General features: G+C 36.6%; 1 protein-coding gene across 1 annotated transcript; it reads right to left on the bottom strand.

Annotated features, from left to right (window-relative positions):
• Window positions 1-5,944: 5,944 nt before the first annotated feature.
• LOC130744995 (protein FAR1-RELATED SEQUENCE 5-like) lies at window positions 5,945-8,788 on the bottom strand. The gene is made up of 3 exons (XM_057597151.1): window positions 8,058-8,788; window positions 6,193-7,905; window positions 5,945-6,019 (listed from the first exon to the last, which is right to left on the bottom strand). Exons 1-3 carry the CDS (start codon window positions 8,130-8,132, stop codon window positions 5,945-5,947), a joined length of 1,863 nt encoding a protein of 620 aa, XP_057453134.1. The 5' UTR covers window positions 8,133-8,788.
• Between the last annotated feature and the right edge of the window lie 3,505 nt (window positions 8,789-12,293).

Below are 12,293 nucleotides of genomic sequence, written 5' to 3' on the forward strand. Positions count from 1 at the left end.
CTAAATGTCTTAAGTGTTTTATTTCTTTTGGGAGTTCTGTTGTATTAAGTCTTTCCTATGTTTAATGGACCATTGTTGGGACCCCAGTGTTGTATTTTGTATTCCAATTTATAATTTAACTTGTGTTAATGCTTTCTTCTGACCTATTCTAATTTAAATTTTAAATTTCCTCATTGTGGGGTCCTTTATTCACACATAATATAGTAATCTGAATGTAGGTAATTGCTTCTGGTTATAATCTTAGTACTTTTTAAGGAAAATCTTAGTACTATGTAACTATGTAGTTTATATACCTAGTTCACGTGTGGGGTCCCCAACCAATTTGAAAGTGACCTGACTTGACTTGTTTACATGTTACTAAACCCTAATTTCTGTTCTATTAAAGGGCTATTCACCCCAATGCCCACATTCGGTTGAAGGCTATTCACACTCTTCTCTTCTATCCTCTTTTTAACTATTTGGGATTTTTTGTAAGTTTACTTAGTGATGTCATCAACTAACCCTGGAAAGATGCCCAATGATGAACCTAGCTTCAATACTCCATTGAATGGAGGGGAAGGAAGGTTAGTTATTCTGGCTGTTGGTTGATTTATCCATCATTTATTGTCTTCCACAAATAACTTTTTCCCATTATTTCTTCTGTTTTTTTTAATTTTCAGCCTTGATACCTTGACTGATGAGGCTAGGGTAGAGCCTCTTCATCAAACTCAGTTGTCTAGTGATGTTAAACAACTGACCGCTACTGTCATGGATCTTGCTGGGTCTGTGAAGGCAGCTATGGTGAAGTTCCAACAAGTGGACCATCGTCTAGAGGAATTTCACCAGATCCAGACTGTTATGCATGGTAACATGGAGAGGGTAGACAAGTTTCTCAGCATGGTTGACAAACCAAACCTTGGAGAATCAACCCCAAAATGTGGTATTAAGTCTAAAGCTCCTGCTGAGTCTGCTGCTTGTAAAAAGAAAAGAAAAAATGCAAGGGCAACATCTGAGATCCTGAAAAATGATGTAATCAACATTGATTTGGACTTTGAGAAGAATGAAGGTGAAGAAAAAAATACAGACTCTGCTGGTTCCAACCCAAGCAAAGGCATTCTTACACCTTGGCTACAAAAAAGTTTCAGAAGTGCTACATCTGTAGAGGTATGTTCATTAAATTGTTACCCCTCTTTCTGCATTTTTTTTATTGTTAAGTAACTAATCAGATCTGCTAAATTGTAGGGACTTGTTGGTGCCTTTGTTAGGCAAGAAGTTGAGCAAACAAGGTCTAGGCTGTTTGTCACCCCACCCTCATCCAAAAGAGCTACTAGCTCTTCATCTACTTTTCGAAGTCCTATCACTGGCCCCCAATCAATCAATCCAATGACCCAAGCGATGCTCTACATGCGCCCTTTACCTCGTCCACTTGTTCCAAAGGTATACTACGGTTTTTGCATTGCAAATATTGCTGTTATTTTATTTTTATTTCAAACCTGATTAAGTTTAGTTCATGTTTTGTAATGTCAGAGTGTCAGGCCAAAGTTTGAAGTCCCTGAAGAGCTGGACTTGTTATTGACTGATACTCAGGTTGCTACATACTTGTTCGAAGAGGAAAGTGACCCAGAGTATGTTGAATAATTATTCCAATTTGTTATAACTGTATGTTGTATTTTGGTGATATTTTAATGTGCGGTATTTTTTGCTCAATGAGCTTTTGCTGAGTATGGGTCGTTATGAAGCTGTGAGAAGGGACTTTGATTGCCTCATCCCTGGACAGGAAATAACTGACAAGGTTACTGGTTAATTTAAGTTTCTAATTAGCGTTAATTAGTGTTTTAATTAGGGTCTGATTTGTTTATTAATCTGCAAAACAGATTATAACCTTGGTTGCTGTCAAGATCATGCGTGAACAAAGCTATCACATGGATGATACTATCTGGTGCTTTCCCCCATGTTTTGTGGTAAGATTTGAAAGAGTTCCTTATCTGCATGCTATTCTTCATATTGGTTGAAGTCTGATATGTTCCCACCCCTAAAATAGGAGGATGTTTACAAGGGCTTTTCTGTTGAGAAATTGTGTAAGGAATACTTGAGGCCATTCATGTATCCATACAACACTTTGAAATATGTAAGTTTTGTTTAAGTTTCATAAGTGAAAGAATATGTCTTAATTGCCTATCATTAATGATTGTGATGCACCTTTTAACATATTTACTTGAATTTGTAGATCTACATTCCTATCAAGACTGTTTCTGGCCATTGGTATTTGTGCATCATTTCCATTGGGGATTACACCATTTACCACTTGGATTCCCATCTTAATGTGGAGGACATACCGGTTAGATGTGCATCCATGAAAACATTGGTAATGTTTATATAATACTTCACGGAGATCTGAATACTTTTTACCTTCTAGCATCATACTTTAATTTGTTTGCTTTTATTGTATCAGTGCAACACATTGGTTGAAATGATGAGCACAGAGGACAGATATGTGGAAACTAATTTTTACCGGAAAATGGTGGATTTTCATTCTTGGAAGCTAAAGGAAGCAAGGGGCATCCTCAATACTGGTAGCAGGTAGTCCTTATTGAAATTAAACATTAAACTGCTAATTTCATAATTTTGTCAAGTTTTGTTAACTCTTTCTTGTTTTGATGTTTACTGCAGCCATGATTCAGCTGTGTGGTTGTTAAGTTGGCTTGAATTGGGTTCTGGATTTAATCCCAATCAATCTGGCTATGTAAGTAAATAGTCATCTGCATGGTTCATGACTGTTTTGTTGGATTGTGAGCATTAATTTCTGTTTTTTTTTCTTATGCTAGCCAAATGAAAGGGCTGTTCGCATGAACACTGCCACAACTCTGTTATGTGGTGAGCACAATGACACTCGGAGGAGCTTGGAGGAGAAGGCCAATGTCTTCTGGAATGCATGTCACACTGTTGATGTTGAAGGGGTAGCTGCGACCTTGTGAAGTCTGTGGTTGAAGGGCAAGTGTATTTTTTTGTTGGCTGCATTTTTAACACTGGCAGCAGTAGGATTTAATAGGCAGCAATAGGATTTAATAGTTGGCTGGCTTATTTTGTTGTGCATATATATGTGTTGCACAGATTTTGGGCATGTAATATACTCTAACTTTACAACAATGATGGTTTGGATTTGGTGGTGGCAACACAATGCATTGAATTTCCTATGATAGGCAATGCAAGGTTTTGTCACCTGATGGGTGGATCCTGAACTAACCCCCTCCCCCCCACTATGGACTATTTGTTCAGTTACTTGAGAATTAATTCCTTGATTTGGTTGAATGTTTGCATTTAGTTGAAATAAATTCCATGATATGGATGAATGTTTGCATTTTGTTTTAATTTTAATGTTTGCATTTTAACTGTAATTTTAATGTTTGCATTGTAACTGTAATTTTAATGCTTGCATATTAACTGATATCAATTCCCCATTCCCCTCCCTTATTGAACAAAAAATGACTCCCCTCCCCTATTAGACGGTCAGTCAATGCTATTAATTCACCCATTAATGATTCTTGGTGAATGGAATCTTGTCATATCTCCCCCCCCCCCCCTTTATGATTCTTGGTCAAGGAATCTTGTCATATCTACTTTTTACTGTTTCCTAGTGTGGTCAAAACAGCTTTTTTTGCATGTTTGTGTTCCCAACACCATCATTCCCTAAGTCCTCACCCACCGCCCCTTTCCCCCCCATAAGGTCGTTCATCTATTAAAGCCACAGTCACCATTGCCTATCTATAAAGTCACCTCATCCTTTCTTTCTTCTCTCCCATTATTTCCTCATTCTCTTCTCTCAATTGTCTATCAATGGCCAGCTCTAGCCAATTCCCACCCCCAAACGAAACTGAGGTTATTGACATCTCATCTGATTCTGATGCTGATGTTTATTATGAAAGTGATTCTGATGGTACCGATGACTACCCTTATGGATGGATTCGAAGCAATGATCCAAGGTTTGTAGGGAAGGAGGTTAGGGAAGGTGAAATTCCATTTGGTCCAGGCTTTGTTAAACCCATTACAAAGTCTCAAGCTGTAAAAGGTCAAGCATTGGTAAGCATATTTTCTTACAACCATGGTTTCATCACTTCATTCATGAATTTCCACCCCTATTATCTTGTTAAAATCTTGTTAAATTTTTTCTTAAATCATGCTATTTTCATCACTTCATGTAGGCGGTCCCTGCATGGTTTGCAGAAAGGTGGCTTGATAGGAAATATGAGAAGATCATTTTTGTATATGAGTATGTGAAGCTTTATACTGTCAAAGTGTCGTGGCACTATGCCACTGGAAACCAGTGTTCATTTGCTAAGGGTTGGTATCAATTCAAGGTGGAGAATTATGTTGGGCCTGGAGACCATATATATTGCATGCCAACAGTTTTTGAAGATGTTTTTGCTATCTCGATCTCGCGCGCAGCTGACCGCCTTGTGTGAAGGATTCAGTATAATGCTATGCCTGTGTGTGCCCGTGTGAACAAAATAATTTCTACTTCTGTCCTTTGTTGTCATCCCCTTTGTCCCTCTTCCATTTTGTAGCCAATTATGGCCATTACTATTTCAATGAAGTTCACTTTGTGTTGGGCATATATTTTTCCATTACAACTTAACATAACACAATAAAACTAGGTAGTGAGGGTATCGAAAATTTAGTGAGTAAGTAAGTAACTAAAAAATTGGTCCAAACTATTTAAATTTGGGATAATTATTAGTATTAGAAAAAAAGGAAAAAAGGATCCAAAAGAGAATTTTTTTGTAATTTCTTTTTGAATTGGCGGTGAAGACAGTGGGTGAAGTAAAAAATGAACCTAATTCAAGAAATTCAAGGGATTCCAAGTTGGCAACCAAATAAAGTAGTTATTGGTTTTTATTTTGGTATTATTCTGTATTAACTAGTATTAAATAGTATTAATTGGTTCTTATTCAACCTCTGTAATAACTAGTATTAATTTAATTCAACCTCTTCTTCACTTCACCCTCAAGGGATTTCTAATAGGTTTTAATCCCTTTAATCTCATCCAAACCACACCCCTCACATAAAAAATATTTCCTATCACTAGAAACTCAAGGAATAACCGTGGTTTGAAACCACACTCCTCACATAAAAATGTTTGAAAACCATTTCCAAACCCCACAAATTACTAGTGAAATACACATCTCACATATTACAAGTGAAATACACAATTTAGTACATACCATGTCAAATGTAACAAGCATATTGTACCAGGAATTTTAAAAACAGACCATTTAAAGTACTGATAGTTCAAATAAAACATTACAAATCCACACCAATTTATGAAAAAGAACATTACAAATCCACGAATAACATTACTGAAACAACCGTGCTACTCAGAGCACCCAACATCCACCAGCGAGGTTCCCCTTCCAAGATAGATAGTGTGTGATTCCCTTCCAATAGTGCAGCCCCACCTGTGAGATGACAAAAAACATAGGCAAATTAGAAGTCAGTGGTAACAGTGGTAGAAAGCAAAATAGTGACCGTATATGTAATTTTACAATTCTATGCATATATTGCATACTCAATGCCTAACAGAACCATGTACATAAATACTCACTTCACTGTGTGGCCCGTAGGCATGTTTTCCGATTATGGCCTGCTCCGCCACAAAGACCACAGTGGGAAGTACGCCTCCCCGGTCCACTACCTCTAGAAGCACCACCAATGCGCCTTTTGATGGGTTTGAGTGGGTCACGCAAGTATTGTTCAGCATCGTTGGCCACCATATTCACAGTTTGTTTCACTCCATCACCTTTCTCCAATTTCTCCAACTTCCTTGCTTGCTTTAGAACCAGTTCATTTGTGTCCCGGAATGTTTCCGGTGCTCTACATGCTGCTTTAGACATTCGCCTGCAGTTTTCCCTCAATACTGTAAATCTACACATATCCATGGGGTCCCATGCACCCAATTGTCCCACGCAGCTCAAGCCCATCTTTTGCATACTTGCTCCATCTCCCCATAATTAATGATGAGGGAATTCCAGGCAGGTCTAGATATCTACAAACAGCAAGAATATGATCGCATGGAATGCCATATGATTCCATCCTCATACAAGAGCATTTGAACTCACTGGTTGTTTTGCACAGAGTCACATTCCATTTCCTACTAGACAAAGAAAACCTTGAAACAAAGTAAATGATGCAAGTTGAAGTCTCCTTGAAAAGACTAACCTTTAGCATCAAACACCGGTGAAGACCCTTAGAGACAACCCTAAAAATGTTGTTCGTGTAATGGTTGGAAGCTGATTTTTCAAGCCTCTTCAATTGTGTTTGCGGCACATGGTCACCGTGCATTGATGCAAAATCTGCTTCAAGTTCCCTTTGTCGCCGATAACTCATATATCGAAAGAAGTTGTGCATAAAATCTGTCAAATTGTTCCATGAGTCTACAAACTTCCCAACTTGGGCATGTAATCCCTCAACCCGAGAGGTTGTACGAAAGCCCGCAAAGAATTCACCCCGCATATATGCAGCAGCCCACATCATCCTCCGCTCATACAAATCATGAACCCAAACATTGTCTTCACACCCACATTCAATAACCATTTGAGCCCATCTGTCCTCAAACTCCACAATTTCAAGATCCCATAGCATGCATCTTGAAAACATTTGAACAAACTTTGGTTCTGCAACATTGCTAACTGCATTCCGAAGAAGATGCCAAGCACATAACCTGTGATGCGCATTTGGAAACACACTTTTAATCGCATTTTTCATTGCTGGATCTCCATCTGTGATCACTGATACCGGTTCTTTCCCCCGCATTGCATCTAACAAATTCTGAAGCAACCAAACATATGTCTCCTCTTTCTCATTAGAAACTAAAGCTGCAGCAAAGATAATTGTCTGATTGTGATGATTAGCTCCAGAGAAAATCACAAGTGGCCGCTTGTACTTGTTTTTCTTGTATGTGGCATCAAATGCCAACACATCCCCAAACAACAAATAGTTGTCCCGGCTGATTCCATCACTCCAAAACAACTTGTCCAACCTTCCTTCCTCATTAAAGGTGTGTTTCCACATCAAGTCAGGATCCTTTTCCTTCAAATTACGTAAGAAACCGAGCACACCTCTAGCATCACATACTTCCACCTTCTTCTTTTTAAATTTTTCATTGTACATTTGTCTAGGTCCAAATGGAACATTTTGATATCCACCCATCTGGTTGGCAAACACACCATAAGCCTGTGGAGTTGTAATGCCTGACTTCCTAAAGCAATTCAATTGAGTAATGTCGGCCTCATTCATTCTCCTATGAGTAGGTGCCAATCCAATCAAATTTTCTTCAACAAGTACATGATTATGATCATCACAAACAGATCTAACATGCCAACGCTTGTTATCCTTATGAACATGGACCTGACAATAAGCCTTACACTCACATCTTGTGGCCTTTTTCGGAAAACGCTTTCTCTTTTCACCAGCATGAGCATCAACCTCTGGCTCAGCTTTCTCTATCCTTTTACCCTCCCTGAAGCAAACAAATCTCTGTTGGATTACATCTCCGTGATTGTTTTTTAGAACCTTAGCCTTCCTCGCAGCAAATCCATGCATCCGAGCATACCAACTGTAGAACAAGTAAGCAACCTCACGATCCGGAAAGTGATAGGTGACTATGTTATTGACAGATAGTTCTTTGAAATTTACCATCCCCAAATCTTCTAAACCATTGATAGCAATCTCAGTTGGCGGCTCCACATCAACATTTTGTTCTTCAACCCCATTTTCAGACTCTTTTTCATCTTCTTCATCATAGTCAGTCCCTTGCTCTTCTCCTTCTTCTCCACTTTCCTGAACGTCATCAGTCCCTTGTTCCTCATCAACAAAGACATGTACATCACCTTCCCCTCCTTCAACCATTACTCCAACAACATGCTGAGGACCCTGGCGCAGTAAAATTAAATAAATTTCCCCAAATCAAACAACCCATATACTAAGAAAACAAGATGCTATAATTTAATTTAAAATCACACAACACTTCTCAAGGAATGAAACACTTTGCCACTGGAAACCATATTATGCAATTTAGCTGTTACCTGAAGCGCAGAGGAACCAAGTGCTGCATCATCTATCAGAGTGTTCGACCTAGACTCCTGGGTATGGGAAGACATGTTCAACAGCCACCGAACCCACCCGTTCCCACTAGCGAACCCGTTCCCACCGCCTAACCAACCCGTTCCACACTACTGCATAGGAAACCCAGATCGAACACATTCATTAGAAGGTGAAAGCAATAAAACCTCTACAACATCATTCACAGAAGGAAGATGCAGTAATGAGAAGGTAAAAGCGACAACGAACCTGTTGATGAGGAAGAAAGAAGAAAGCTGCCGAGAAGGGAGGCGTCAGATCTGGATAGGATTTGAAGATGAGAATCAAACCTCATGAACCCTAGCCGTCCTGGAGTTGGGGTGAATGAATCGGGGTGAATCGGGATATGAATTTGGGTTATTTTCAGTTAGAAAGGAGGGGAAAATTTATTGTAGTTTGTGTTAGTTTGTTTAAGTTGTATGTATTAATTACATGACCCAATTAGTAGTTTGTTTAAGTTGTATTAATTATGTTCCAAATTTTTTTTTTTACTGATACAATTACCTAACTCAGTTAGTGCAAATCAACATTAAGAAAATTACTAACTATATAACAAATTATATATAATATATTAAGTATTTTATTTTTTAAAAATTTAAAAATACCTGCTGGACCTGCACTAGCAGGTCAAAAGCAGGTGGTGTAACCATGGACCACAAAAAAGTGGCCCATAGTAAACGGCTCCTACTTATCCATAAGAACATTTTTTTAAACATAATATTGTAAGTTTTACCTATAATTAAAAGACTACCCAAGAGAGGCAGTTCAGTTGATAACGCAGGTTGAGTGAGTGAGAAGAGCTTTCGGGTTCGATCCCCGCACAATCTCCTCTAAGGGAGGGATGAAGAGCCGTAACTGTGACTAAATCTCAAATTTGACAGCATCCAAAGAGTGAATCAGGGTCGTGTACACCACTAGGCCAATTAGGCAATTGCCTAAGGCCTCCCAGTATATTTAAGTCCCCAAAAAAAATTAGCACATGCAGATTTACTACTAAGACTTAAGAAATGTAATAAAATAATGAAAAACTAAGTAATATCAATGGCAACATAGGAAATGCAACATGAGAACTTAGAAATGCAACTTTGACAGTTATTAGTAGTAGTAGTATTTTGTATTAACAAATTTACATTTTCCAAAAAATAAGTAAATAAAATCTATGTTATTTTTACTTTCTCACAATTGAAAAAAATAATTTCTCGTCCTCATAATAGTTTTTTTTCACGTTAAAGTAAATTATTAAATGAGATATTTGACATTAAAGTGTTGCAAAATCTCACATCGTTTCATTCATTGTGTTCCTGGTTTTGTTGTTTATAACTCTTTTTATTTATTTTGTTGTATAAAACTCTGATAAATGATTTCGCAGTTCAAAAAACTAGAAGATTGATATAAAAATTGATAATTGATATGATATATCAGGCCTCTTTCAAATTCTTGTCAAAATAAAATCACTTTAATATTTTCGCATTAGGCCTCAAAAACTCTATACACGCCTTGGAGTGAATAGTACCGAATGTTTATAAAAAATTAATATTAAAGACTAATGTTGTTTGGTACGAAGTGCACCACTCACCACATGCACACCAAGTGCAATAAGTCAACCTTTTATTTGTTTAATTTAAATTATATTTTTTATTACCAGTATCCTATATGATGGCGGCGGGAATCATCCACATTATGATAAGATTAACTCTCACTCTGAAAATTTATCTATTAACTAAATTTTAACACAAAAGCTTTTTTGAAAGGGAGATAAACATGTATCACATAAAGTGGTAAATTTCATCATTTGAGAATAACTGTTATCTAAATAGTTTTACATAATAATGATATTAGAGTTTTTCTTTGTTCGACAATAATGATAAAAGTTTCAATATGAATTTTTGTATATAAAAAAGGACTTGATTATGAAAGAAAAAGGACAATTTTATAAAAAGAATAATTGGTCGAAACAATTTTATAATTTGGATTGAAAAAAAAAAAGAATGATATTAGGGCCGAAAAAAGACTACAAGGCTGAAGCCCACGATTCTTTTTCATTTTTTGTCAAAAGCCCACGATTCTCTTATTTGTGTTTTTGCCCATCATTAAACAGATCAATAGGGCCGAAAAAACAGCCCAAAGCGCCAAGGGTAAATAAAAATAAGAAAGTGTTAGTTTAATTAAATAATATTTTTGTAAATAAAAAGGAAATTTAATTCCTCCAATGCCTAATTAATTTTCAGTGTTTCTCTACATGACTATTGACTAGTCTACATCTACATTTCTTTCACAATCTGCTTTAAAAAAAAAATTTCTTTCGCAATCTTTGATGTATTTTTGTTTTTGTCAAAGGTGCACTGTGCTAAGCAATACGGCCCAAAACAAAGCAGCCCAAGAAACAGCAAGTCTCTAATCTGGGCCTCCTACAAGATAAACAACTGCACCCACTAGCCCAGTCATGACACACAAAAAGGTGTGTAGAATCCTATTGACCAAAAATAAAAGTAAATGAACTACTTAGATCTTGATGGCTGAACTTTGGGCGATCCTCGTTGCGCTCCAACTAGCTTGGGATAGAAGCTTGCACCCGCTATGGATTGAAAGCGACTCACTCTTAGCAACCTCTGCAATTAACCAGCCTAGCACACCCCAACATTCTTGTGCAGCAAAGATTCATTCCATCCAGGAGCTCTTGAAAAGGAACTGGAATGTCCGGATTACCCACATCCATCGCGAAGGCAACCAAGTAGCTGACATACTTGCTGGCATGGCTCACAATGAAGGTCCTGATACCTTGTTCCTGGAAAATGCTCCCAGCGAGTGCTCCTCTGCTTTACTCGCAGATGCATGTGAAATTAGATCCCTAGAGGTTTTAGTTAACTTGGGCTTGGGCTCAAAGCCCTCCATGTAACAACAAAAAAAAAAGTACTTACTAGATCACGGTTATGTACTAATTATTACTCCATAATTAACCGCAAAGTAACATTGGAGTATGTATTTATAGTCAAGTTGAATAGTCATATGAATAATTAAAGCTAAAATCAGATTGGACAATGAAATTTTGAAGCAAGAAAGACAACACAGTTTTCAGGAAGCTCATTAAATTCAATTTTCCACTACTAAACTTTGAATGGAATAAATGAGATTGTGTTAGGGGTATAATTGGTACAATGTAACCTTAAATCACCAAATGACAAATAAAAGGAAACAAAAAAATTGTGCTAGAAAGACAAATAAAAAGGAACGGAGGGAGTAATAATTTTTTGGTCAATACTAACTATTAATATTCATGAGCTTGTTTAAAAGAAAAGCATGAGCTACATTTGGCTTTTGCTGACAGGTATGACTTAATTAAATCGTGTAACTTGCTTGTGTATGAGTATTTCTAATTTGTGTAAAAGGTTGATTTGGAAATTAACTCAAACTTTTTGTATTTTATGTTTTCGTATATACATTTGAAAAATTAGAATGTTTTGGTATATTAATTCAAAGCATAACAAATTATAAAAAAATGTAATTACAATGTAACTAGGAATAGAAAAAAATAACTTAAATAAGTGATATACGTATTTAAAAAAGAAAATCAAAAATTGAAATACGAAAATGTCTAATGTATGCTAATAAAGTACTCTTATTTCATTCGTGCATAGCGCGAGATCAATACTAGTATTTAAAATTAGCAAAACAAATTAAAAATTGAATAATATTTTAGTAAATAAAAATAAAAAGGAAATTGAATTCCTCCTATATCAAGGCTAATTAATTTTCAATGTTCTCTACATCTACTTTCTCTCATGAAATTTCTTTCATAATCTTGAATTTTTTTTTGTCGAAGGTGTATTGCAGTAAGAAATACGGCCCAAAACAAACTAGCCCGAAACACAGGATAAACAACAGGCACCCACTAGCCCAGTCATGACATGACTCTGTTATGCTTCAACGATAGACTGCAACCCAAATGGTGATATCATCAACATACCTGAATGTGACTAACAACATAGATTACATTATCAATAGGAAATGGTACCATTTGGCAAGTACACATAACACAATTAACCTTAATTAACGTTAATCTACTGAAAGAGAAACATTTGATGTTGTTAAATGTATATTAATATCAATTTATCTTTGATTGTGTTTGATGAAACATTTGATCATGTCGTTCATTGGATGCCAAATTAGATGGCAGAGAGGAA

This window comes from Lotus japonicus, chromosome 3 (genome assembly GCF_012489685.1).
Source record: "Lotus japonicus ecotype B-129 chromosome 3, LjGifu_v1.2".
Lineage (NCBI taxonomy): Eukaryota > Viridiplantae > Streptophyta > Magnoliopsida > Fabales > Fabaceae > Lotus > Lotus japonicus.

Coding starts and splice junctions, on each gene's coding strand:
- LOC130744995 (XM_057597151.1), bottom strand. CDS start 8,132: ATGTCTTCCCATACCCAGGAGTCTAGGTCGAACACTCTGATAGATGAT. Junction 7,906..8,057: donor TTGGTTCCTCTGCGCTTCAG/GTAACAGCTAAA, acceptor TTACTGCGCCAG/GGTCCTCAGCATGTTGTTGG. Junction 6,020..6,192: donor ACCGGTGTTTGATGCTAAAG/GTTAGTCTTTTC, acceptor TGCTGTTTGTAG/ATATCTAGACCTGCCTGGAA.